At 35.9% G+C, this 27,526-nt stretch overlaps 6 protein-coding genes across 8 annotated transcripts; 3 read left to right on the top strand and 3 right to left on the bottom strand.

Annotated features, from left to right (window-relative positions):
• On the top strand, positions 25 to 4,878 carry LOC18614557 (putative disease resistance protein At3g14460). Of its 2 annotated transcripts, none has more exons than XM_018119680.1 (2): positions 25 to 4,438; positions 4,523 to 4,878. In XM_018119680.1, exon 1 carries the CDS (start codon positions 170 to 172, stop codon positions 4,364 to 4,366), a length of 4,197 nt encoding a protein of 1,398 aa, XP_017975169.1. In that variant the 5' UTR covers positions 25 to 169; the 3' UTR covers positions 4,367 to 4,438; positions 4,523 to 4,878. The 2 variants fall into 2 exon arrangements, with proteins under 2 accessions (XP_017975169.1, XP_017975172.1); XM_018119683.1 differs by having other exon boundaries at positions 4,520 to 4,878.
• On the top strand, positions 9,492 to 11,257 carry LOC18614555. The gene has a single exon (XM_018114435.1). The coding sequence runs from the start codon at positions 10,010 to 10,012 to the stop codon at positions 10,946 to 10,948; it is 939 nt and encodes a 312-aa protein (XP_017969924.1). The 5' UTR covers positions 9,492 to 10,009; the 3' UTR covers positions 10,949 to 11,257.
• Positions 15,832 to 18,191, bottom strand: LOC18614553 (probable purine permease 11). Of its 2 annotated transcripts, XM_007052356.2 has the most exons (3): positions 17,900 to 18,191; positions 17,621 to 17,800; positions 15,832 to 17,148 (listed from the first exon to the last, which is right to left on the bottom strand). In XM_007052356.2, exon 3 carries the CDS (start codon positions 17,108 to 17,110, stop codon positions 16,055 to 16,057), a length of 1,056 nt encoding a protein of 351 aa, XP_007052418.2. In that variant the 5' UTR covers positions 17,111 to 17,148; positions 17,621 to 17,800; positions 17,900 to 18,191; the 3' UTR covers positions 15,832 to 16,054. The 2 variants fall into 2 exon arrangements, with proteins under 2 accessions (XP_007052418.2, XP_007052417.2); XM_007052355.2 differs by lacking the exon at positions 17,621 to 17,800.
• LOC18614552 (ras-related protein RABH1b) lies at positions 18,999 to 21,830 on the bottom strand. Its single transcript, XM_007052354.2, has 6 exons — positions 21,452 to 21,830; positions 21,151 to 21,221; positions 20,547 to 20,635; positions 20,223 to 20,334; positions 19,885 to 19,975; positions 18,999 to 19,498 (listed from the first exon to the last, which is right to left on the bottom strand). The coding sequence occupies exons 1-6, from the start codon at positions 21,566 to 21,568 to the stop codon at positions 19,352 to 19,354; spliced, it is 627 nt and encodes a 208-aa protein (XP_007052416.1). The 5' UTR covers positions 21,569 to 21,830; the 3' UTR covers positions 18,999 to 19,351.
• On the top strand, positions 23,568 to 25,804 carry LOC18614551 (acyl carrier protein 1, mitochondrial). The gene is made up of 2 exons (XM_007052353.2): positions 23,568 to 23,814; positions 25,296 to 25,804. The coding sequence occupies exons 1-2, from the start codon at positions 23,611 to 23,613 to the stop codon at positions 25,470 to 25,472; spliced, it is 381 nt and encodes a 126-aa protein (XP_007052415.1). The 5' UTR covers positions 23,568 to 23,610; the 3' UTR covers positions 25,473 to 25,804.
• Positions 26,329 to 27,164, bottom strand: LOC18614550 (putative invertase inhibitor). The gene has a single exon (XM_007052352.2). It carries the CDS (start codon positions 27,075 to 27,077, stop codon positions 26,508 to 26,510), a length of 570 nt encoding a protein of 189 aa, XP_007052414.2. The 5' UTR covers positions 27,078 to 27,164; the 3' UTR covers positions 26,329 to 26,507.

The following is a 27,526-nucleotide window of genomic DNA, read 5'->3' as shown; positions in this document are numbered from 1 at the left end:
CTTTTTATTATTCTTGGCGATAATCGCTAGTTTGACTTCGATACTCCTTGGGTTTAGTTTTGTTTGTCTTTTCCTTTTCTTTCACCGCAAAACCTGTTCTCTTTCAAAACCTTTATTCATTAGATTCTATCAAGCATCCTCCCTCAGTTCATCCAGCTGGAAAATAGTGATGTATATTGTTGGAGAGACTGTTCTCTCGACCTTTTTGGAGAATTTGTTCGAGAGGTTGCTGTCTCTAGAGTTCTTAAACTTTGTACGAGGAGGAGAACTCCACGATCCACTGGAAAAGTTGAAGTTGACATTATCAGCTGTCGCTACAGTCGTTAACGATGCTGAGGAAAAGCAGTTCGAGAGACCCATCGTTGAAGCTTGGCTGAAGCTGCTCAAAAATGCAGTATATGATGCAGAGGATGTGTTGGATGAGATTGCAATCAAAGCTTTGGAGCAGCGGTTGAAACCAGAGTCTGAATTCAGCGGGAAGGTATGGGATTTCTTCTCCAAATATCGTAAGGTAATTTCTGATACTCTTAGGAACTTTAAGGAAGGGACGGAATCCAAAATTATGAAGATTATTGATTCATTGGAATACCTTGTGAAACAAAAAGATGTTCTGGGTTTGAGAGATGTTGCTCAAGAGAGCTCGTCCCGGGTTAGGAAAAGGCCTGAGACAACTTCCTTGCTGAATGAAGTTTGTGTTTATGGTAGAGCCAATGATAGAGAGAAGATCATTCAATTGTTATTGTCTGATGAAGCTGATGGTGTTAACCAATTTTCTGTAATACCCATCATTGGTATGGCTGGTGTTGGCAAGACGACTCTAGCTCAAGCTATATACAATGATAAGAGAGTGGAGGATTATTTCGACCTGAAAAGTTGGGTTTATGTCTCTGATCAGTTTGATTTGAAACTGATAACCAAAACAATAATTGGGTCATTCAGCCAGGAAATTCCCACATCTGATGACTTGAACAACCTTCAAGTAAATTTGCAGGAAAAATTGATTGGAAAAAGGTTTTTACTTGTTCTTGATGATGTATGGAATGAAGATTACAATCAATGGGTTAGTTTAAGGAAACCTTTAAGGGCTGGGGCAGAAGGTTCTAAGATTTTAATAACAACCCGAAATGCAGGCGTCTCATCAATCATGCGCACTGTCCCAGATCACATTCTTGGGCTGTTATCTGATGAAGATTGTTGGGAGTTGTTTAAGCAACATGCTGTTGACATCTGCACTAGTGTAAATCCCAAAATGGAAGCCATTGGTAGGGCAATTGTGAAGAAGTGCAAAGGCTTGCCCCTTGCTGCATCAACCATAGGAGGTCTTCTGCGCTCTAAGCTTAATGTTGGTGAATGGTGTGAAATTTTAGATAGCGGAATGTGGTGTTTGTCAGATGATAGTGGTATTCTTCCCGCTTTAAAATTGAGCTATCATCATCTCCCTGTTAATCTTAAGAGATGCTTCGCTTATTGCTCAATTTTCCCCAAAGACTATGAATTTAGGGAGGAGGAGCTTGTACTGCTGTGGATAGCAGAAGGCTTTGTGCCACAGTTAAAAGGAATAAGGATGGAGGACTTAGCTAGAAAGTACTTCCATGACTTGCTTTCAAGATCACTTTTTCAACAACGGAGTCCTGACAAATTGGTTTATGTGATGCATGGTCTTGTACATGATCTAGCAAAAGCTGTTTCTGAAGGAATATGTTTTAGGTTGGAGGATATCTTTGAAGGTGGCAGCCAATATAAGATTCCCAAAAGTGCTCGTCACTTGTCATACATTCGTGATTACTATGAACCGTTCACAAAATTTCAGGTCTTTGATCCTGGTGAGATTTCATTGAGGACTTTCCTAGCATTGGGCGGTGGAAGAAAGTTTAGCCATTTGCCTGGGAAGGTCCTGCTTGAACTGCTACCAAAACTCAAGTATTTACGGGTGTTATCTCTGAACGGTTATCAAATTACTGATCTGCCTGAGTCAATTGGAAAATTAAAACACCTGCGGTATTTGGACATATCTTATACTTCAGTGAGAAGGCTGCCTGAATCAACAAGTACCCTTTACAACTTGCAAACACTGCTATTGGTTGGTTGTCATTCTCTAATTGAACTCCCCTTTGACATTGGAAACTTGATTAATCTAAAACATCTTGATATGAGTCAAAACAGCTTGCGGAAGATGCCATTTGGAATTGGGAGCCTGGTAAGCCTCCAAAGGTTATCTAGCTTTATTGTCGGAAAGCATGCTGAACCTGGAATAAGGGAGTTGAGGAACTTGGTGCACCTCCAAGGAAGTCTTTCCATCACAGGGTTGCAAAATGTGCTTGATGTTAGAGATGTTATTGAAGCCAATTTCGAGAATAAGCAGTTTCTCAGTGCCTTGGAATTAGAATGGAGTAAGGAAATCAATGTTTTGCAAAATGAAGAGTCTGCAGAGGAACTGCTAAGCTTAATACTGTCAATGACAAAACTGAAAGAGCTGACCATATGTTACTACCATGGAAAAAGGCTTCCAGCTCCACAGCATAACTGTCTGGAGACTCTAGTTTTAAGCAACTTGCTGAGACTGGTGGAGTGGCCATCCCTTGGGGCTGAAGAGGATGTCTTTTGTTCTCTTCGTCACCTTCAAATTCAGGCATGTCCTAAGCTAAGGAGAATCTCTCATCGTTTTGCTGCATTAGAGAAATTGATTATTGAAGGTTGTGAAGAGCTAGTTGCCCTGGACAGGCTTACATCAACAGGAAAATTGGAAAAGGGAATGTCCTTTTTTCCCAGCCTTCTTGAACTTTCCATTGAATGTTGTCCCAAGTTGCTAAAATTACCCACCTGCCTTTTTTCCTTGAAGGAACTTAGAATAATTGGTTGCATGGAATTAAATATGCTGTCTACAAAAGAAGAGATGCCACACCTCTACAAGCTTTCTATACAAGATTGCCCAAAGTTGAGAAAATTGCCTACTCTCCTTCCCTCCTTGGTTCAGCTTCATCTACGTGGATGTCTACAGTTGTTTGCACTTCCAAGGTCTTCATTACTTAGCAACTTAAGACTGGAAGAGTGTGATGAGGTGCTGCTGAGAAATGTCTTTGGTCTCCATTCCCTTACGTCTCTTTATATTTGCAAAATTCAGAGGCTCAGCTATTTGTCAGAATGTTTGCTGAAACAGTTAACAGCACTCAAAGAATTAGAAATACGCGCTTGTGATATGCTCGAGGTGTTATTCATGAGTGATGCTTGTTTGCAACATCTTGTTTCTTTACAAAAATTGCTAATTTTCAACTGTCCAAAACTGGAGGCATTGCCACACCAAATGCACAAACTCACAGCTCTCAACAAGTTGGAGATTTGGGCATGTCCGCGTCTTCAACCCTCAGCAGAAATGAAGTTCCCATCCAAGCTTCAAGATCTCTGGATTAGTAGTGAACTACAGTCCCTGCCCACTGGGATGATGCAGAGTGTGTCTCTTGAAAGATTAAGCATTTGGAATTCTCATTCTCTCACGTCATTTCCTAGATGCAAGTTACCTGGCAGACTAAAAACTCTTTCCATCGTGACATGCTCAAAACTGGAGTACTTACCTGGGGAAATGATGCAGTGCAACAATTTTCTTGAATCTTTGTCTATTGAGTCATGTGATTCCCTCAGTTCTCTCGGATTAAGAAACTTCACAACAACCACTGCCACAAAGCTTAGGGAACTGAAAATTACTGGTTGTGGGAATTTGAAGATGTTCCCTGAGGACATTCACAATCTCACATCACTCTGTTTATTGACAGTCATATCTTGTCCTCATCTCGTGTCATTCCCAGATGGGGGGCTCCCAACCACTAACCTGAGAAAAATTCATATAAGCAAATGCTATGAACTGAAGTCTCTACCAGTTCATAATGTTACATCCCTTCAAGACTTGACTGTAAGAAGATGCCCCAATCTTAAGTCCTTCCCCGAAGGTGCACTGCCCGCTAAACTCGAGCGTCTTGTGGTTGATAGTTGTGGAAATCTGAAGCCTATCTCAGAATGGGGTTTTGACAGACTCAAAGCTCTTAAAAATCTTGGGATTATTAGTGGATATGCTGATCAAGTTTTTTTTCCAGAAAGGATGCTTCCGTCGTCTCTTACTGCTCTTTCTATTAAGTACTTGCCAAAGCTCAAGGTTCTGGGCCTGGCTCTCCAACATCTTAACTCACTCAAATATCTGAGAATTGTAAGATGCCATGATCTCTCAGCCTTACCAGAAGGGAGCTTGCCAGTCAATCTTTGTTTCCTTCAGATAGTGGACTGCCCTCGAGTGAAGGAGCAATATGAAATGAAGAAGAAGATAGGCTTGCATCAATACTCTCTGATCTCCTGTTTAAGCTGGGATGATGATTTCTGACAGTAGTTTGAACAAACTACATGTGGATTTTACTGCTACTCTCTTTTGTAATTGGCAGAGACAGCCAATCAGGTACTTGTCTGTGAACTCCAATGTCAACTTAATCTCTCCTTTCTTTTTTGATGTCACTTTGATTGGTTTTCCTATGGACAGCAGGTGGTTTCTTGACAAAAGATGAAGCCTTGGTGAGACAAACAGTTCCCATGTTGACTCTTTGGGCCATCTTAAAATCCCAACAGGCTTCTCGCAATCTAGATTGACTCGAGTCAGCTCTGGGTTTCCACAGCCGTTGCTCATTGCCGTAACTCTTTCTAGATTGCTTGTGGTCAAACCGGTCAGGTTTCTTTGCAGAAACCTGGCCACCCTTACAAGGGGTATTCAGCTGTAAACTTACAACCAGGTAATGTTAATTCTCTCTTGCCAGGAGAGCTCGTTTTAAGCCATGTATCACATGCATTGGTCTGTAAACCATGCAAACAGAACATAAAATTGGCCAGAACTTGGTTAGATTCTGTCTCTGTTCCCCCAATTGGATACATACACATATATAGCCCAAAAGGATAAATGGATATCACTTAGTTTGGTTTCATTCAGACAAATTCCAATAACCAAGACCACAAACATGTCTGAAAATTGTAAATGGGAGGCTAACTTTTGACAGATTATAAGCTACTTAATTAATCTTTTCCATTGCAGCTTTTTTCAAAGATTTTAGCAACCGAAACTAGCAGTAATCTATATTTTTGGTAATCATATTCAGCAATTAGAATTCGTTAATAAAATCCAACTGTATGTTAAATACTATAACTTGTTAGCAGAATCATACGCTGTATTCATACAATAATTTAGAAATTATCTTATTAATCAACAAAAAATAAATTGAAGCATCATACAAAGTCAAATTGACTACATAAGTAATCAAGAGTATTTCTAACACAGAACAATTAACAATCATTCCTCAGCGTGATTAACGGAATCAAAGCTTGAAACTAGGGGCTAATTAAAAAGTCATACACATTTACAATATTGGTCAAAACTATAAACAGACTAGTTATTTATTTTGGGTGTTGGTTATTATTTATAAATTTCGATTATCATCTATGACCGGCTAAGCCTAAACTTCATATTTTTTTTAATTTGATTTATTCTTTCTCGTAATTGGTTTGTCTTCTTCCTCTTTCTTGTTTTTCTCGATAAACCCTTTTTTTTCTTTAATTAAAAAGAATAAAATTTTCTTTCTCGAACACATTACACCATCCGTTGATCAGTATAATTTTTTTTATTAATTCGTAAAATATTTTACATTCAAAGAAAAAACTGTTTTGTTTTGTTTTGTTTTGTTTTTCCTTCCTTTCCTGCAAGTAAGGCCCGTATCTTCCAGGACTGAACAATGACTAAACTATCAAACCCAACCAAAGTTTGATGGATTCATTATGTTAAATCAGATCATGTCGAAGATCTCCTAACACGTAAATCTTAAAGCTGAGACAATGTCAAATTAAGAAACAGTCTTGTGATTGATTAAGGATATGCTTTGCAGCTTTTCATGATAATTCAATCATTCAAATATCATCTCATCATTGGAATCTAGCTACCCATAATCATTCAAAAATCATTATCAATCATCGATCATACAATATTTCATTTATTAATAGTGTACAAAATTTATACATTACTCGTACATTATTGATAGACTCGAAGCCGAAACTATGAATAAAAGTAAACATTGTTGCTATAATGAACAGTCACTCCGCATGAATTCTCATAATTAATGTTCCTCCTTAATTGACTGTTTTTATTTGTTTTGTTTTTGTCCTGGTTGATGAGTTCCAATGGGTCTCAAACAAATAGAGCAAAACCCATGACTGGAAACAGCAAGTCTTTCAAGTTCAACTGTATGTGGGAGTATAATTTTTGTTATGGAATTCATTGAATCTACTAAGAGAAGAGGAGCTCACTGTTGTATTTCCATTATTTATTTTTCTGTTTTTTTATGCTATATATCTCATGCAAAAACATGAATACACTAGTACCTAACCCTGAAGTTGAATCATATGATGGCGTCAATCAATCAATCAATCAGATAACCTAAGTCTATAATATATATATATATATATATATTATTTGCTATTTTAATCACTGAAAATAGAAATGGTGGGACCTGAACAAATGTATCCAGAACAAAAACCAGTGGTCGTTCCAATCAATCAAATAAAAATTCTCTATCCCATTTGGAGCACGTTTGATTTATTGATATTAGATTATTTGTTTATGTTATTACGATTTATGAGAGTTTAGATATTTAAATTTTTTATTTATAATATAAAATTAAATACGTGATTTAAAATTATAAAAAAAATATTGATCGAAATATTGAATGAAATTGAGGATTTTTACTCCGATCACAACCGTCAATTTGTCAATAATCTAAATCAGGATTGATTTAAGATGGTCAATTCATAGTTGCCACCACTTGATTATTTGGAAAGCTGGGCCATCCGTGATGCTGGTGCACCGTACATTTCGAGGAAATCTTCTTTCTTTTCACATATCAAAGACCCCCCAACATCGGCCTCACAAATTTGATAATTAGGTAGGGTTTAAAGTATTATATTAGAATTTCCTCCTTTTTTTATTTTCTTCTCTTTTTGCCAAGTAATGTATCTAATTAACATAATTAACCATCTATTATAAAAATACGTAAAAAACATTGTTTTAATTGATTTTCGTTTTAATTACGGCTTTTCGATTAAATTAAAGACTTGTTTCATTTAGTAGTAAAGAACAAAATTATAACAATTTTGAAATTCTCTGGGAGCATGCAGTTGGCATGCATTAAAGAAAGTTTATGAGGACATAATTGTGTGCTTTGAATGAGTAAGAAGAGTTGGGCTGTGTTTAAATTAGACTGAAATAATGGTGACTGAATTAATTTTTTTATATATATTTTCTTTTTGTTTTTGTTTCTACTGGTTTATGCTCAAACAAAGTTACGTACACATGCAAAAAGAGAACCAGTCATGATGGCTGGCTATAGATTCTTAGTATTCTACATTGCTACAACACTATTACTTCAGCATCCTTTGACCTTATCCAGAGCTTTGGGTTCTTGGAGAGGGACAGGTTACTGTAGGATAAATTCTATGCAAACCAGGAGGTGACTGCAGGATATCGCTATTCAGTTTTCGTTTCTTTTTCGATGCTTACTTCATTTGGAAAGCAACCATGCAGATCTTCCCAGGAAAATTACCTTGTACTTGTGAAAAGATAAGCAATGGCATTCCTTTTTCCACAGGAAGGGTCTTTCGAAAGCACAGTTTAGGCCATTGTTGCGAGACAGTTCGAGTCAGACTCAAGACATCTCTGTTAGTTGTATGCCATTGTTTTGACACAACCCGGAACAGCAATTTCTAGACTTTGATTGCGAGAATACAGTTGTTTTTGATACATCTGAAAATGGGACATAAAAGGAAAGATTCATTGACTCTTTGAATCCTGATTTTATGCAGTGGTGGAACAGTTAGATAAGGTTGGATTAATGGTGGCTACCCTGCCCAATTGCCATTGTCTAGCATACAGAATGGGAGCTTAGCTGTTGCTTGCTGCCTTAATTTGCAACAAGGAAAGGGGAATCCCTGGCTACCTGTTTAGTCAAAATTATGCCACCAAAAGTGCTTCACCCGACACAGTGATCAGACATCAAGCACTGAGAATCTGAGAACCTGACTATCTTACTTAAAACAGTAGAAAAACCAAGCAGACAATGAGGATCTACTCATCAAGAGAGAGATGAAAGGATTACCAACAATTTAGGGACTGATTGCACTAAGAGTTACAACGTCTATGCTGTAAAGGATAACAAGCCAGCAACAGATCCTAAGGCAAAAAACACAAGAAATCTCAGGTCAAGCAATTGCATCTTGACAAGATCAGAAACGAATTCTCAAATCTCAACAACAGATCAACAGCAGATAACTCATACACTGTTTATGCATTCACTATGCTGTTTAATGAGACTAAGTTTTCAACACCCAAATCATCTTTTCGTAACATAATATCAGAGCAATCAAAACTTACAAACTTAACAAGTTCTGCTTCACCTTTTTCTAAAAAGTTAATTTAGTGCACTTAAAAGAGTATAAAACGTATGATTAGCCCTTCTAACCTAGAGCACTAAGAGCGAAAGCACCATGAGTTTTCAATAATGAACACCACCGAAGATATTGACTCTCAGGCCCCCTTACTTGATTCCATTTCTTAATTAAATGATTTTTATATTGACCCTAAATGGTCGATGAACCATCCAACAAGGTACCAGGGTTTGGGTCAACAAGCGAGCATAATTCGGCTGCCTAAACACACACCATGAAACCAAACAAGGACACCTCCACAGCCCAAGGTTAAAAGCCCAATTTTCCCAAAGCCTGGTCCCTGTTTTACACCGCAGTCAAAAAAAACAAAAGAAAAGAAAACACCATGCACGTAAAGCTCACCCCACTCTTTTCACCAGCGCGTGCGGGTTTAGAAACTGACAAGCAGGCGTGTGAGTTGCCTGTGTTGCTGGATCAAGTCCACATGAGGGGGACACCCAACTTTGTCCCCTCCGGAGTGACGCAACCGCCCCGTCCACACGCGCCTCCGACTGTGGTGGTGTCAACACTTCTTTTTTAACTGAGGATAAAAAAAAATGGAAAGCATGAGGTACAAGACTTCAAACATAAGGCTGAGAAGGCAAGAAATCTTCTAATGAGCAAAAATATGGATAAACTAATGATTAAGTTCCACCTAATGGAGAAAGAGTCAGACAAGAGGCTTCCTCAATTTACCACGTTATTTACTAGCACAAGACCACTCAAGTAATTAATAATTATATTTATATTTATATTTGATACAGTACATAATGTAATATTTATACATTATCAGTTAATCAAATATTATCATCTGAAATTATTTGTAATAACCGTTTCTATAGTGACATACGCCCTTGCAGATCCTGAAATCAGAATTTTTAAGCTAATTGTTCTTAATGTTCTGTGATTAAATGATAACATATAAATACTGTATGTGAACACTTTTAATAATTTACTATTTAAAAACATGTAATGAGAAAAAGCTAGGCTGTCCGAAAATATATACATGGTAACCAGACCGTTACTCTACCATAATTCCAAGCAGCAAAAGTAAATGCTCCCTGCAGATCTTGGCTTAGTTGCACAGCGTGGCTTCATTTTAAACAATGGGTCATTGACTCTCTCTTTATTTTCCTACTAAATTGAATGAAGGAAACCAAATGAGAAAAACCCATTTAGCTTTCTTACATGAAAACTCAGACCCAACATAAAGCACTCTGTCTGTCTCTCTCCTCTCGTTTTCTAACACTGAGAAGAAGAAGAAGACGACAAAGCTTCTCCTTTGATTTCTTCATCAGATCTCCTCTTCGTTTTACAGCAACACCTGTTAATGCCCCCATCGAGAAACATTCTCTTTGTGCAAAGACATTCATAGTATTTAAGTATATAGTTTGATAGATAGATATATAGAAATCGTACCATTACGAACACAGAGAATTAGAGGGAAAGCAGAGGTTTTTTTTTGTTGACTTGGTTTTGGGTTTTGTAAAATAAGGTGAAGTTTGGGAAGTAAATGAGGTGTAAGAAACATCTTACCGACCTGAGTAGCAGCGTTGGCGTCTGTGCCACTTGCCTTCGGGAGCGTCTTCTCTCCCTCATAGCTGCCCAGGCTCAGGCACAGGCTCAAGCCCAACAGGCTCAATTAGCGCGAGCTGCAGCTGCTGCGGTTGAGGATCGTCGGAAACCAGACCCGCCCCCGCTGATTTTCCCTCGGTCAGTTTCTCCTTACGTCAGTCGACGGAAATCTGACGACAACAGCGCCACGTGGATCCACCATCAGCGGTTCTACAGCACTCCTCAGGTGGGACCCACCTACCGCACCGCAACCGCAACCGATTTTGAAGCCGCCAGATCTTTCAAAAAGAAGAACAGGTTCTGGCTTTTTTCGAATCTGTTCAGGTCGAGATCCGAGAAATTCAATTCGGATCCTGGGGTTCATTATCATCGAGACTCGTGCGATGAGCCTTCCTCGTCATCCTCATCCCCGTCTTGGTTCTCGGCAATCTTCGCTGTTCGTCGAAAAAAGCAGCAATCTTCGAGGACATCACATGTCGATGAATTCGGCCAATTTCGCCCGATAGATCGGAGATCATGTAAAATCATTGATCGGGGAATGTCGCCAGCGATCGAAGCGGATTCGGGAGACGAGTACGACCGATCTCCGTCTGGAAGCTCGCCGGAAGTCTCGCCACGGTGGAAGATGACACCGACGGCAGCGAGGAGATCGAGGACCGGGCCGAGGAACGTGTCGGGATTAGCGTTTTGCTTGAGCCCCCTCGTGAGGGCGAGTCCGAACCGGCACTGGAACCAGAAGGGCGGATTGCCGCCCGACATGTCGTTTACCAGCGAAGGTAGGCCCCCGATGAAGCCCCACCTCGCCACCGCCGCGGGCTTTTGCGCGAACAGGTCCAGGAAGCTTGCTGATTTCGGCCGAGTCAAGCCTAACCGCTAGAGTGCCCGGTAACCGTTGACATTTGACCACAGTCATTGTGAAGATACTACTAGTATTTATCAAAATTACGGTTTTGCCATTTCCTTCTCTGCAGTTTTTACTCTCTGTGATTCGTAAATTATTATTATTGTTTTTCTTGTGTAAAATGAGAGAAAAAAAAAAAGAAAAACTGTTGCTCCCTATATACAAAATATTTGTTACTAGTATTACAAAAAAAAAAACAGAATTAATTTTTTGTTACTGTACAATGTCGAACCTGACAGTTACCAAGCCAGGTGTTTATAGTATTATCTTTTTCTTTTTCGTCAATGATTTTTTATTTTAATTCCTATTTTTGTTATTAAATAAATTAATCCTTGGGAGATATTTTTTATTTATTTAGGTGAGTCAAATGGCGGGGAGCTATCATTACAAAGAAAGAAAAAGATATATATCTGGATATAGTTGTTCAATTTTCCATCATTATAGAGTAAAAAAAGGGTGTTGACAATGCTATGCAAGTGTCTCTATATATATATATATATATATATATATATATATATATTTACGGAGAGAACTGAATTGACTCGGGAATTGAATTAATTGGTTGGATATTAAAATTTTAAAATAAAATTAATTGGATTTTTATTGAAAAAATTAGTCGAAAATTGGTGTTATTTAGACTTATATTTTAGAAAATCAATTTTTTGATTTACTTCATTGTAAATTTTGGACTTTCAAAAATAGATCAAAACAATTGAATAAATTGTTTTTCTTAACTGATTAATATTGAAATCGAAAAAATTAATCCATCGATTGTGATTAATTACGATTTGTTCGAGCAAATTACGAGAAGTCGATCGAGTGAGGTGGTGGGGCCACGTGGACAAAATCAATGAGGTGGCATAAAAGCAATGTGGTTGATGGTGGGCCTAGGAAACATTTAAAAAGAAGAAAAAGAAAAGAAATGGAGTAGGCAATGGGGCTATCTTAATGGCGGGGACTGGAAGAAGTGAAAGAGAGGGCTGAGGTCTCAGCCACACACCCAAATTAATAAGAGTGAGAAAGTGCTTGACATATGACGGAACAAATGCCAGTGTCAGTGGAGCATCACCCATCACCTCTTTCTCCCATGCTTCTGGTCGCTGCACTAACCCAACAACATATTCGTAAATTTAACAGATTAATTTAATTTTTTTAAAAAAAATTAAAATTAATCAAATTTTATTGATCGATTTGTTTGATTCTATTATTTATATTCTAAATATGGTTAATATTTTGATTGATTTGATTATAAATTATGAATTATTAAAAATTAATTAAAATAATCGAATAAATCGTTCATCGATTGGATCGATTATTCCGATTTAAACCGAAATAGATTCGAACCTTTTAACTTGACAAACAAGGTCTTATTTATGGGGCATATTAGTGGGACCAGAAGTTAATCAGTAGGACCCTTTGGGTTCGATCAGATTAATCCAGCACAGGCTATTTAACGGTCAGAAAAAGTGGGTCAAACGTGATCTAGGAAAAGGGGGATGCTCTCAACCTTGCCCTATTCTCTCCCTTTGGTCTGGTCCCTGCGTCTGGGTGGCGTGTGTGCATTTTTTGTGATTCCCTAGAGAATACCAATTTAGTACACGGTTCCCATGTCCTTTTGGCCTTTCTACCGTCCGATTTGTTTACTTTTCCCACCATTTTTGTTTTGATTTAAAGGCCATGCACTGCTTTTTTTTTTTTCTTTCTCATTTTCTCTTCCTCCAAACAGTGTTGGCACTGAAATTCAAAACTCTGGGTCCTTAAATTTTTTGGAGCAAAACATTAGATGGAGAAGAAGAAAGGAAGCAAAGAGGGTTGTTAAGTTTTATGGTTGAAAAATTTAATGGAAATTTCTAACCTAAAACAAAAGAGAGAGGAATATCAATGGTGTTATTAATATTGTCTGACCTTTTCCATGTGCTATATTCAATTTGGGGTCTCTTGAAATTTTCCATCCAAATTAAATGCAAAACAGAAAAATAATTAAACACCTCACTTTTTTTTATTTCTTATAATTTTTCTCTTTCCACCATAAAATCTATCATTTTCGCTTACTATTATTTTGTGGCTAATTTGGGTTCACATAAAATTTCGTCGGTCGTAATATTAGAGTTGAGCAAACTCACTCCAAATCCAAAAAATCGATCCAATCGAAGTGAGTTCAATTTTTTTATTTGATTAGAACGATTTTTGGAGTATTTGGTGTACAATATTCGAAGTGTTTGACATTTTAACACCAAAACCAATCATTGGCATAACCTTATATACTATTACTTAATCACATAATTTCATTTTATTAATGTGAAACAATAAAAATTCATAATAAATAATTTTTAAAATTATGCATATTTATTTTTTGATAATTTTCAATTTTAAAATTTTTACTCCATTCACTAAATAATGTATTTATATACAGACAAAGGATAGTACATAAAAGAACCCAAAAGCGTATTATTTATTTTTAGGGTTTAAGCAATAGGAATGAAAAATAAAAATATCATCTCTCTAAGTCTCCATTATTGGGTTGTTGAGCTTATCCCTAAGACAGTGAATGAAGAATCAAAGGCAAAACTATTTTATTCAAGCAAGAGGTCCTAAGTCCAAACTCCCCAAGGAAAAAAACAAACAAAGAAAGAAGAGAAAAGGGTGCAAGCCTAGCTCTGCAAAAGAGTTGCACTAGAGAACAAAATCTGCCCTTTTCTTCAGATGCTTCCAAGAAGTCTCTCTCCCTTGATCTAACCCTAAAAGAAAAGCTTGGAATTCGATTAATCTTTGGGGAGGGGGGGTGTGGCTTTCTTTCGTGATCCTAGGTGCCCTGGTCCAGCCTGTTGCAGTAGGTTGATCTCAAGCCTAAGCCTGGCTGGTTTGGTTCATAATCACTAGGCAATGATTTCCCCCTCTATCCCCTTGGTTTAAAACTGTTTGTACATACGTAACTTACTCTAATACCATGGGTTTAAGGCTTTAAGCCATTTAATATAGTAGGGCCTGTAATTAATCATTTGGCCGAAAGCGTGGGCTAGCTTAATAGAACTAGTAGACAAATCCTACACAATACCTTCTTCACAAATATTTTTGAACACATTTATGATTCTAGTCGTTGTACTTTGTCAAATTATTAGATTTTATTCTTCTATTATAATTTGAATAAATAGAATATTTTTTAAAATTTATTAATGTCAATTCAATCATAACCTTCTTCAAATTCTTTCAATAAAATTATGGACGTGATGTTGATTGATATTAATATAATGTTTTCTCTATCATAATTTATACATATCGAGATTTTATATTTTTAAAATTTATTAATATCAACTCGATGATTAATACTTTTAAACTTTGTTCATTAAAGTTGTTGATTTGCTGTTCATCGGTACTAGTACGGTTGTTGACTTAAAGAAAAAGTTTAATGCCAATCTTTAAATATGAAGTTTCAAGGAAATAGATGAGCAAATTTTCAAATAATGTGTGTGTATAGAGCAAGAGATTTTATTCTATATCCATCAACATCAAGCTTTGGTTGGAATACAAAGGTGTGTAGGGTAGGGGGTTATTAAGAGTGTGGGACATGAAAATCTCAAGGACATGCCCTGGCAAATTTAGATTTGAAGCGAACATTCAGGACAAAAATGGCTTGAATAACAAACGTTTTACTGAACTTAAACGACATTTCCTGATTGGGTTTTTGCCATTGTTGGAGGTTAGGTCTGTCTTGTTGGCAGCATGCTTAACACGATGCAGTACTATATTAAGATAGTGAAAACAAAGTTTTTTGCAGACTGTACTCTGCATTTGAATGGGGGGACAAAACCCTTTTTTTTTTCTACTAATTAGGTGGATTCAAGCACCAAATATATATTTCTTAAAGAGGGAAATGAGTACAGTGTGATGCAACGAGGGAGAAAAGTATGTTTTCGGATGATTAAAAAGAGATTTTGGGTTCAAATCATCTCGGGGTTGGGATTAGATTAATAGATAATCTAAACCCAAAAAAAGTTGCAGGGCGTTCGCATTGTGAAAAGACAAAGATTAAATGTTACTGTCAATCAAAAGAAGTTGCCTCGCAAGTAGTCTAAAGTCTAATGTCGTGTTCGCTTGGCAATATGTGACACGAAGCACCTGTTTTGGAGAAGCTTCCCCTATCTTCTTGTCTCGTGTTTCTGTCTTGTTCTTTTTTTCTTCCAAGTCAAACTGTTAAACCGTTTCTGATAAAGATGTAAAGCTGAATTGTGAGTGAATGAAGCTCCTTTCCTGGTTCAAAGGGAGGCTGGAGGCAGGGTGTTCGAGATTTCTAAGGGACACTTCCCTTTCATTTAATGCATTCTATGCATTGATGAAGGGGGAGAAGACCTGTTGAGGGTCAAATTTGCACGGCTGTCAAAATCATCTATGGCTCGAGAAAAGTCAGTAGAATTTGTTGTTCGTTCTGGTTTCCGGCTGGAAATTTGGTCTCTTCCATGTTCCTGTAACAATTCTACCTACTAGAGGAATTAGTTCAAATTCACACCTCTTCTACCTTTGTAAAAATAGGTGTCCTATGATACTATGTTTAAACAAGAAATCATAAGAAGAACAGATTTATAAGATAATCAAAATCAAAACTCTCAGATCGTTTGAAGGTCAGGCAACTCGATCTAGAGTTATGCAGATCAAACCAACCTCTGTTAGTTTGTTGGTTGTATTGCATGTCCAAAGTAACTCATATGGTTTGGTCCATTTAAGTTTCCTATGTCACTGAAGAATATATTCAAAACTAGACAGGAAGAAAATCTCTGTTCGGTTCTAAAATATGTCTCAGTTTCGATCAATGCCAAAGCTTTAGTATTAAACACTCAAACCAATCTCATATGACAGGTTCTAGATTGCTTATGTGGTATTTATTCAACTCATTCAACAACTACCAGCTGAACCAACAAATTAAGCCATAATTTCACTGTAAAGAACATCTACAAGGTTAATAACTGTGTTTAGGATGAAAGGAAAGAGAGATAGAATGGTACAATTGCAGTAAAAATAAAAATTGATAAAAGACTATCCATGACAGTCTTATTTGCATTGTTACCAAATGTATCGGGATCAAGATCGTTAGTGTGAAGAATTATCATGGTTTTCCTGAACATCAGTCTGTGACCTCCTTGCCTTTTTATCATCTAGGTAATTTTGGTAAATATAAGAGGCAAAGCCACAGAGAGCCAGAAGCATAGCAATTACCTTCACACCATTCATCTTGTCATGGAAGACTACCAGAGCAGCTAGAGGAGTAACAGCCAAAGATAGAGTACTGATTACGTTGGAGAAGAGAGAAGACACCACAAAAATCAAGCCGACAACACCAACAGCACATACTTGCCAAGTTACAGCAGTCCAAACCAAAGTCAGCACATAAGAAACTCTTCCGCTGTTGAAGTCCTTCATCTCGTGGTGCAAAGTCTTCCATTCCCCACTTGCAAAGAGACCCACAGTTGAAACACAGGAGGCAACAAGTGATGTATAAATTTGCATTTCCAAAACCACAGAAAATGTTTCTTTTTTCAAAACCTTCTGAAAAGAAAGTTGCATGAGGGAGAGCAAAAGAGAGTAAAGAGCAGAAGCTCCAACGGTACAGAGGAAGCCAAGGAGAAACTTCCCCTTGGAAACTCCTGATGGTCCTTCTGAATCATCATTGACTGCTATTAGAGCGGCAGACAATGAAAGAATGACCACAGAGTTGAGAATTAAAGCAGTGAACTTCTGAGAATTAAGGAAGAAAGAAAAAACTGCATTAAAAGCTAATTGGGTAGCACAAATGAGGGAATATGTAGAGGCTGAGAGGTGCAAGAGCCCAACAGAATACAACATATTGTCACCAGCTACGAGTACTCCAAGAACAAAGTAGAGCAAAGCAAGAGTTTTGATGGAAGGTGAGGTGGTAGAAGCTGAAGATTCCCGAGAGGGACGAAGAAGAAAGAAAGGGAAGCAAAGGATTGGGAAGCCAGCAGTTTGCACAAGAGTGGCCATCCATTTACTATTTCCACCCTGATCATAGTAAAATCTCCCCAGAAGAACTGCAGCAGCTTGGCCAGCAATGAGGAAGAAAATATTGATTGCCACCAAAAGCCACCATTGCCAGCGCTTGAGTTTAAGAAATGGTGTCTGATCCATTAGAGTTTCATCCTTGTTCAGAATCGGTTCTTGATTATCTGTAATTGAAAGTGTAAACAGTTTCATCTAACCATTTATAATCGAAAACATAACTATCTTAAAAATTAATGAAACAGATCAATGTTCTTACATCAAGAGGACTAATTCTAGTTAACAAGTTGTATATGAAACAGATTCATCCAAGTCCCAGCACTACAAACTTCACATTAATCACACTTCCAACACAAATATTTAGTTCTATAAAGACAGGAACGAGAGATTAAACAGTATCTGTGTCTTTCAAAATTAACAGTACATTTTTATAGAGCAAAAATTAGGAATATTTGAAAGAAAAGAAAAACAAACAAACAAATCTAGCAAGCCTCTCAGAGTTATATTACCAAACATAAAACGAAAACCAAGTCTTTGGCTAAAACCAAGTGGATATTCACAAGAAAATAAGCTAAACAGACAGTATTTCAGCTTTGCATTAGTTGCCATATTCCAAATAGTATTAAGCAAAAACTCAACTGGTAAAGAATCATAATCATTACAAATCACCAGAACAAGCCTAGTAACAAGAAAACCCGAGAGGATCAACTTGGGATCATTGGAGATATATCAGTCTTCTTCTTTGCTAATTTCAGAGACACAAAAAAAAATAGAAAAAGAAAGTATTGCTTAAAAGGAATCTTATCAGACTCAGGAGTCCTGAAAACAAATACCAACCATTCAATTTAGATTCTGATGAGAACCCAGTAAAGTATTTGGCGTAAGGAAGCAGAAAAAGAGAAAGCAAGGGGGCCTTACCTGTCATGCTGCGCAGGTTGGACCGTTGAATCAAAGCAAGAAGATGCAGTGAGACTGTTAAATAAACCCAAAGAAAGGAAGATCTTTTTGTTAGTAATCGATTATCTTGGCGGAAGTAACGAGTTATACTTATCGTAAACCGACAACCCCGCAATGCCACCAAGAGCTTATTGGAAGATTGGAAAGAGAGAGTCGAGTTTCATGATTGCAGGTTTTGGTGGAGAAAGTTCAGCTCTATTCATGTCTGCGCACTTAACGGTTCAAATTCGCCTCAACTTTCAACCAAGATATGAAGGGAAATATATGTAAAAAAAAAATAGTATCTAAAATTCATTTAATTATACACTATTATTAAAACAAATTTTTAATATTATATTACATTTAGACGAATTTTTTAAATTTTTATTTTTGGGGTAAATAAGTGCTTAAAACTAATAAAAATATTAAAATATTATTAGACTCGATAATAATTATTATTTTTTATCCACGTGATATGTTTGTGAAGTTACCAATCATCAATTGGTATGAAATTTATATATATATATGAAGAAAGAAAAATTTTTTTGGAAAAACCGATTAGTGGAAAAAAAATCAAAAGAATCAGAATTTTTTTTTTTTTATGATTCCGATGCCAACCGAATTATCATCCAAGACATGTGAATATGTTACATTAGAAACATAGATAAATAATAACAATTGTCATTAAAATTAATGATAATTATATTTACGTTATTTCTAAAAGTTTACTTATTCAAAATAAAAGTTCCACAACTCGTTCGAAGGTAATAAAAAATTAAAAATTTAGTTAAATAATTGTTTATAATTCAAAAGCTTTATTGGATATTAAATAAAAAATAAATTTTTTTTCATTTCTTTTTCTTGAATCTTTTCTTCAAAGTTCTGGCAGACAGAATGCAACAACCCCATTTGCAGCAAAACTTGTCTTCAAGAAAAGTGTGCCCAAATGCCCAAGATCATCCATTGGCAATTGCAGAAGAAGGATGACTAAGCCATTTTTTTTGCCAAAATCAAGAACTAGAAAGAGGGAAAGGGAAAGGGGTCTCAGTGCATCAGCCAACACAGAGTGTGGCAAGGAAAATTGCTAATCTGAAGCTGATATTCATTACATAGTCAAAAAGCATTTCAATGCACTATTGATTTAACAAAAAACCCAAACTGAATATATGACTAAACAGTAATATTGGCACAATTGTCTGAGATCACAAGAACCTTACAAATATATAGGACAGGTTAGGACTAGCCTAACTACCATAACCAAGTCTCCTCTCTCAACAGTTATATCCTTCCAACATTTGATGACCCAACCCAAAAGCCCAATGCTACAAAAAACAAAAGGGGGGAGGACAGATTTTTTTTACAAGCACTTTGTAGGATCACAGAAGCACAAAAGAAAGGTCGAAAAGCTGGAGCTCTGATCATCGATGCGCGTTATCAGCAGGCACATCCTCCAGACTGTTGCTGCGACTGAGATGCATTTGCGTTGGTAGACTTCAGATTGACATCGACCATGTCTTCTTGCTTTGTTGAAGAAAGTGTTTCCATTCCAGGTAAGGCAGCTGCAATCTTCCGAAATAGAGCCTGTAGAGAGATTAAAAGAGAACTCAATATATTGCTCAATTATGCTGATGGAGGAAGAGAATATTCTTAGAAAAGATATAACATCAGCTAATGCTGCCATAATTGTCATGCAGGATTGAAGATGAATATTAAACAATTCTTTAACAACTGTTGCATCCATTATATATAATGGAGTTGATGCAGAAGTAAAAGAAAAAAAACTGATCAAACTTCAGTGATTAGATGCTTGATCTCACTCCTAATATTTATGCCAAAACAAAAAGGATGCCAATAGTATTTGACAAGGATCTAGACCAAGCACTAAGCACATTAATTTCCATCGGCATCTAGCACACAGTCAATATAATATTTCTAGGAATTTTCATGGCAGATTACCAATGATTTACCTTGATATTAAAGCCAGCCTTGGCACTAGTTTCAATAAACATAACATTAAGGTCACGAGCCTTGGCTTCTCCTTCCTCTATTGAGACTTGCCTGTCAAATAAACCACAAAATGCACAAGGAATGAACACAAGATCAAACAGTGAATATTCATTAAATGCAAGAATACCCCTGATGATATTGCTCCTCTGGGAAAAACGTCAAACCAGTAAGTTCCCTTCTTCAATTTTACACTATAGGTAATGAGCACTAACTGATGCCAAGGCAATTGTAACCTAGAAAGGAAGGCAATCTACCTTTTTCACAAGAAAGTCCAATCATGATAATCAATTAATAATACCTTTTGTCCACAAGATCTGTTTTGTTCCCAACAAGCACAATGATAACATCACTACCCCGTTCAGTCCGCACCTCTTCAATCCACTTCGAAGTATTTAGGAAGGACTGCCTGCCTACACCATCGAAATTAAAGTTGGTAAACTTCATCCACTTTTATTAAGCAAATGAACAATCAACAAAGTATGATCATCAATTTGCAAAAATGCATTTCACAAATTGGCAACCTATTGCCTGTGCAAACAAGCAGAAAACAAAATAACTGAACAAGCAATATATGAGATAGGAAGATTATAAAAATGGGGGACAAAGTGAAACAATAACATACTCGCAACATCATACACAATGACTGCCACAGAGGAATCCCTAATGTAACTTGGAATAAGACTCCTGAATCTTTCCTGTCCTGCAGTATCCCTGAAATAAAGGTTAAGCATATAAAAATCAAAAAAGCCACTCTTGTCAAATATTTTGAAAAAAATATCTCATGCTTATCATGAATAAAACCAATAAACGTACGAGAAAAAGGGTTTCATCTTTGTTCATTATATGTGATCCTTGGTAACGGTGTTAATAATGATATCAGATACTGACAGGGGATATTGACAGCTATAAGGCCCAGCAAGACACAATCCAAGTAACAAATGAAACCAAAATCTCCAATCAACAGCGAAAAACTTATGCATGACAATCCAAGATTCAGCATGCTAGTAAATATAATTCCATGCCAAACACGAGCATCGCAAAATGCATTCTCTACGAAGGCATCACACCAACTAAATAACAAAGCAAGGCTTGGAAGAGAACTCTAAACATTCACGGAAAACAATCCAGAATCTGAATTGGGTATTCACTAGCAAGCTATGCTGTGAAAGCCCGTAAAAGTCCAGAATACAATAGCGTAAAATGAACAATGACAATTCATGCCTTACCAGAGCTGCAATCGAACTGTTCGATCTTCGAGGTACATTGTTTTCGATAGAAAGTCAATACCAATGGTCGCCTGATTAACAAAGTAGAGACGCGTATATAACCTTAGAAATGAAGAAATAAAGATCTAAAAGAACCATAGGCAAACTATAGGAAACTGAATCATAATCAAATAACATAAAACTGAAAAACCAAAGATTCAAAAGAAAGAAAGGAATCAGATCCAAGCTGCTACCCCAAAGAAAAATAAAGAGCGGATCGTAAATTAACATACAAAGAGCATTTGATTACTATAATTATTACCTGATAGGTGTTATCGAATTTATCGTACATGAAGCGAGTGATGATGCTGGTCTTCCCGACAGACTGATCCCCCAAGAAAACCAGCTTGTACTTGGCCAGAGCCGAAACTGGAGCCATGGTTATTCGGATCTAAGTAAGGAGATTACTATGGATCGGGTCGAGATCGGATCCGATATTGAGATCTCACCGGAAACAAGTCGAAGGCGTCGCCGGAGAGATCGAAATTTAGATCGAGATCCCTAGCCCCCCCTCTCCCTCTCTCTTTTCTTTTTTTTAGGTGATTAATTTTCAGAGTTTATTTATATTTGGAGAGAGAGAAAGAAAGAGAGATGAGAGACGCGAAAATGATTTGAATCGAAATCCACGAACAAAATTTTTCAATTTTTTCAAAACGTTGGGAAATATATTTTATTTTAGCATCACCATTTTTTCTTTATGAAAAAATATTTAATCTTACTAATACAAGTAATACTACTATAGATTGTATTTTTAAAAACTTTTTAAAAAATAAAATTAAAATAAATATGATTAATATATCATAATACTTTCGTTATTTTTTTGACATAATATTTTAAAAAATATTAAACTATTAAAAAATTATATAAATCTTTAAGTATTTATAATTAAAAATTAATTAATTATTATTAATCAAAATACCACTTATTCATTTTTTGTGTCACATAACATTGACGTAAATAGTAAAAATACCATATGATAGTAGAATCATGTCGCATCATCATGCACTACGATATATTAACATTTCACGTAACACCATATTGTATAAAATGACAAGTATCGTTTTAATTAAAAATAATTAATCGAAAAAGTTTATTTGATCAAAATAAAAATAAAATCATTGATTGTTTTTTAAAAACATCGAGTTCAATAAAAAGTGATAGTATTTGTTTATATGCAACCTTGAAAATTAAAACATTAAATGTTAAGTTTATCTTTTCGTATCAGTTTAAAAAATTCGATTTACATATTAATACAGTATAAATCTTTCATTACATATTCAATCACTTAGCATGAGATTATGATCAAATCTTTTTCAAATAACCTGTAGATTTTACTGCAACTAAGTTTCCATTTAATAAAGGGAAAAATGTTAAAATTATAAATGTGATTATTATTGGGTTATTGCCAATTTACCATTGGAGATTATATCCCAATTGTTTTTAGTACTTTCTAAATATATATGTATTTTCTTAATTCTAATATTAAATGTTATTTCCACATATTATAAGAAAGGAAATTTTCATTTAAAATTTATTTATATTAATTTTTTATTTTAAGATACCAATATTTAATATTGGTTTTTAATTTTAAAAAATAAAAATAAAAAACAGAAAGGAAAACGATTTTCAAAAACATAGAATACTATTAATAGTCTTAGGTATAAAAAAGAAATGAAATATAATTTTGGAATACTTTAGAGTGAAACTTTAGACATTCAATTTAAAATATAATAAATATAAATTTCTCTTGTACTATTCCATGTTAAACTTTTGAATATCATGAACCAAATTAGATTGACTTTCAAGTAAATTGAAGCAATAAATTAACAATTGAATTAAAATTAATAAATTTTTAAAATATAAAACTTTAATTTGTATGAATGATAATAGAAAGATTAAATTTAACATTTTCATATGGTTTAGGTATTAAATTCAAATTTTTGACACAAATCAAAATTAGATAGAATTTCAAGTAAATTGAAATAATATTTTAGATTTGGATTAGGTTTTATCGCGTTATAATAAAATGATTATAAGACTAAGTAGGGTAAAAATTGAATTTGAATTATTTCGAATTTTATATCAATAAAATGTGAATTTTCGAGTTTAGTTGAGTACTGTATAGTAACTCACTAAACTCGTTGTATTTGAGTCGATTTTTTGAATTAATTCCTCATGAGTTAACTCGAATTTATATTTGATGTATTATTGTTATATAAATATGTATATATTACCACTTAATTACGTAATACTATTTCATGTATTCACAGGGCGAAAAGATCAACAGCCTTATAGGAAAAGACCAAAATAACCTCGAACTCATCTGAAATATCAGCCATACCCACATATATATACTATGCTAATTCACTGCTTAGCTGCCAACAGTTCGAAGCCCCAGGTTCGACTCGAGAGGAAACAGAAATGGCACTCAGAGCAGCCGTACTTCGCCACATTCGAGTACCTGTTCGAACCCTAGCTGCAACCGGATCAAAACCTCAGCTGCAATGGAGTCTCTGCAATTCCATCAGGTTATTTTCATCGGACGACGATCACCTAACGAAAGAGGAAGTAATCGACAGAGTCCTCGACGTCGTCAAAAGCTTCCCCAAAGTCGATCCGTCCAAGGTCATTCCCTCAAGCTCACTTCCATTTCGAGAATTTCCTCTCTGGGTTTCAACCAAATCCTCGATTCTTATATTTCTTTAGTTGGGAGCTGAGAAAGAAATGATTTTGCTGTTGTTCTTTTGTTAGGGGAATTAGATGTTGTTTTATTGTATCTTTCTGATCAGTTTAATTATCACTTTGATTGGTTGATCTGATGGCTTTTGTCTGGATTTCTAGATAATTAGATTTAAAATTCTAAGATTGTTCTGTATAATCATTTAATTGCATTTGTTTTATGGCCATTCACGTTAATTGTCTCATTTTAAGCAACTTTAGTTTAGTAATTAGCTGGCTGAAGCTTATATTTGCAGCATGAGTTGTGCTAAATTTTCGAGCTCAATGATTTTGTCATGTATCTTAAAAGGAACAATTGAATGATTTCAAAAACAAATTTTGATGGATTATTCTCCCTTCTATGCTGGCATAGCCTTGAGATAAACTATTTGATGGAGGTCTCAATTCTTAGAATTTTAATTCTGCTTATTCTAGTGGGAAGTGAGAATTTCTATGCGAGGTGTTGGCTTGTGTCAGTTTTTAAGTTCTTTCACACAAGACAGATAACCTTGAATCTTGAAAGCTCATGAATTTTTGAGGGCATAATTCTTAACTAGAAGTAAGAGGGAGGTGTAGTTGCTTTTGTGTGCCACAATGCTGTGGTTTTTGTTGTTTGTGTCAGTAGTTTGCTGTGTTTTAATTCTAGTCCTCTTCCTTTGATTTAGCTTGGTCCTTCTCATTGGTAACCTATTACTCCTTTTATTCTCTTGAGTCCATGCTAGTTTTCTAATCTTTTATGTTGGATTTTCTGCCACAATGTATGTTTTATTGTTTGTTCTGTTATGTTATCTTTTGCCTTTCTTTGTTATATTTGATTTGTGAAAAAGAAGCATTTGCTTTGCCTTCCCCAAAAATGATTTCCTTGGTTTCAATTTTGTTGTGTATATAGACCATCCTGAAACGGTTTCTTTAAATGCTCATGGCTGCCAATGGATGTTGAGTCCAAATGCTCTACTGTAATAGCTGATTGAAACATGTTTGTGGTAACATTAACCCAGTTTCGTAATTCTCCTATCTGTTAAGATAGATTTAAATCTTTTAACTATTCTTTCTCTCTTGTTTAATATATGTTATCTCCTCATTGTAATGCCATGACAATATTTGAAGAGCTAACTTTGTTCCCAAGTGACTCACAACTATTTTATCATTTCTGCTTCATCTTTCTTTTGAATATCATGAGTAACCTGTAAGGTATTGTTCTTCACTGATGCTCCTATGTAGTATATTCTAATATCATACTTTTCTCTTTGTTATGCTATTTCCTGATCCTTGTTTATTTCTAAAGTACTACTCTTCCTCATTCCTTTATGAATTTCTATTCACTGCTTTGGTTCTTTTGTAATTATTAACTGTGAGAGTTCAAATGCATCTTTCTCAATCACTTGCAGGTGACACCTCATGTCCATTTCCAAAACGATTTGGGCTTGGATAGCTTGGACAATGTGGAGATTGTAATGGCATTAGAAGAGGAGTTCAAGCTGGAAATTCCAGACAAGGAAGCTGACAAGATTGACTCATGTAATCTCGCTATTGCGTACATATATAACCATCCAATGGCTGGTTAATCTGTGGAAAGCAAGGGTGTCTCGTTGAATTTCATTCAAAAAGAAGAACGATGTCTTCTACTCTGTTTTGGTGTTCAATATTTTAGGTGTTTGTATCAAATTTACTCCTCATAATGAGATTAAGACTGACAATCTGAATCTGTTTTGGTGGGGTACTACCTGAACTTGTTTCTAGCACCAAACAACAGCAGATTTCAACTCGCAATAAACTTTTTGTATTGCATGGTGACTTTCTTCACCTTTCAAGTACTTCTTTTCACATTTGCCGCTGTCCTGACATTGTCAATGTTTTCTGGCCTTTGGGTAAGGCATTGCTTTTTAAGTTCTTTTAAGCCTAGCTGTTGCTCTTTGTATTGCATTGTTTTTTCAGTTCTTTCAAGCATTTTATTACCAGATTCACTGGCTGAATGATGGCCTCTTGTTTTCCTCCTGGACGTTTTTGGCTGTTGAAGTTATGGAAAGGGGAGAATAATCAATAGAAACTGTTGCCAAGGAAGCCTGTAAAAAAGTAGAGAGAAATTGGCTGCTCATGACTTTGTTGTTGTAAAAACCATTAAAGGATATAAGTTGGCAGCTTTGTTGTTGTAGAAGCTATTTAAAGATGGAATTCTGCAGGCTTTTAGCCACTGTTCATGATTTTTGTTTGTTATTGAACAACCGAAGCAAGAATATATCACAATTTTTGCCTCAGACTCGAAGCAATCCTGAAATGGATATGAAACTCGTGGTTTCACCACGTGAATGATAGCACACAGACAGGTTAATCCCTTTACTCTTTGGATTGATGTGATGTAAGAGTAAGATTACATCAAGAAAAACTCAAGTAATAGTAATCATTATGCAAGACATAGATTAATTACAAGTCACCCTTCAAAGTTCGCTTCAATGGAAGCTTCCCTGAAAATCTCTCCAACCCTTCATCCCCATGAAAAAACCAGGCAACGAAAACAAAGAATATGAATAAGAAAAACAAAAGATCTGTCAACCATTTTTCAAGCTAAAATTGATGAACTAAGTGACCCTGGTAAACTAATTCTAATTCATCCGAAGCATGTTTACGATCGAAATTGATATAGCAGACAGCTGGAACGTATTGTTATTTCTTTTCGTCAATGGCGAAACCACACCTTCTTTCTCCTTGAACCCATCTTCACAAGTTGTAGCGGCGTCCATGACTGCACTCACATCAATATTAGCATCGTCGTAGTGCTGGGACTTGTAATCCTTGATGGCCTCTTTGGTGGAAGGGATAGCATCAGAATAGAGATTGAAGCAATCATGCAAGCATGATCTTACGAAAGGGTCGACCAGCTTCTTGTTCTTCAGGAGCTCCTCAACGTACGACCTTGTGTTCGTTAAGTTACGGCGGACGAGCCTGATGGATACCATGCCAAGGTCGCGAAGATCATCTGCACAGTGGCTTTTGGGAGCGGCTTGCAGAGAAGTCACGCAGAAGTTGTAGCTGAGGTTTGGGTCTCTCCCTGCACATTTCTTGCAGGTCTCCCGGATGAGATCAGTGGAAGTTACGGCATGGAAGGTGGAAGTGAAGATGAAGAAGAAGAGGAAGAGATCAAGGAAGGGAAAGGAAGATAACATTTGCCTCATTGCGTTTTTCTCTTATCGTTTGGCTTGTAATCAATCTTGTTTGCTGTTGCTCTCAGCCATGAGAGAGTTATTTATAGCTGCTGAACAGAAAGGTTGAAGTGGTAAAAATGAACAAACCTTTTAGACTAATAAATTACATAGTGATGTAAAAGTAGGTACATAGAGACTAATTTTGAAGTATAGAAAGTTAAATACATCAAAATTATTAATATTTTGAACAAAAACGTATTCAATATCGAATTCACATAAAAAATTATATTTAACGAAATTCGATATTCATAATATAAATTCACGAACGTATATTCATAATCTGCATTCACGGATAATCATTGAAATCTTGATAAGTTTCTTATCTACATGCTTGTCTGTTTGCCTTTCCAAAAATGGTTACCGAAGATTAAAGAAAGAGCTTGCTCAATGCCACTGTAAATCAGACCTTTGCTTACAAG

This window comes from Theobroma cacao, chromosome 1 (genome assembly GCF_000208745.1).
Source record: "Theobroma cacao cultivar B97-61/B2 chromosome 1, Criollo_cocoa_genome_V2, whole genome shotgun sequence".
NCBI lineage: Eukaryota > Viridiplantae > Streptophyta > Magnoliopsida > Malvales > Malvaceae > Theobroma > Theobroma cacao.
This window is presented reverse-complemented; position numbering and strand designations above follow the sequence as displayed.

Coding starts and splice junctions, on each gene's coding strand:
- LOC18614557 (XM_018119680.1), top strand. CDS start 170: ATGTATATTGTTGGAGAGACTGTTCTCTCGACCTTTTTGGAGAATTTG.
- LOC18614555 (XM_018114435.1), top strand. CDS start 10,010: ATGAGGTGTAAGAAACATCTTACCGACCTGAGTAGCAGCGTTGGCGTC.
- LOC18614552 (XM_007052354.2), bottom strand. CDS start 21,568: ATGGCTCCAGTTTCGGCTCTGGCCAAGTACAAGCTGGTTTTCTTGGGG. Junction 20,335..20,546: donor CATTGTGTATGATGTTGCGA/GTATGTTATTGT, acceptor TCGATGGTGTAG/GCAGGCAGTCCTTCCTAAAT. Junction 19,976..20,222: donor ACAGATCTTGTGGACAAAAG/GTATTATTAATT, acceptor TTTATTTGACAG/GCAAGTCTCAATAGAGGAAG.
- LOC18614551 (XM_007052353.2), top strand. CDS start 23,611: ATGGCACTCAGAGCAGCCGTACTTCGCCACATTCGAGTACCTGTTCGA. Junction 23,815..25,295: donor CCAAAGTCGATCCGTCCAAG/GTCATTCCCTCA, acceptor AATCACTTGCAG/GTGACACCTCATGTCCATTT.
- LOC18614550 (XM_007052352.2), bottom strand. CDS start 27,077: ATGAGGCAAATGTTATCTTCCTTTCCCTTCCTTGATCTCTTCCTCTTC.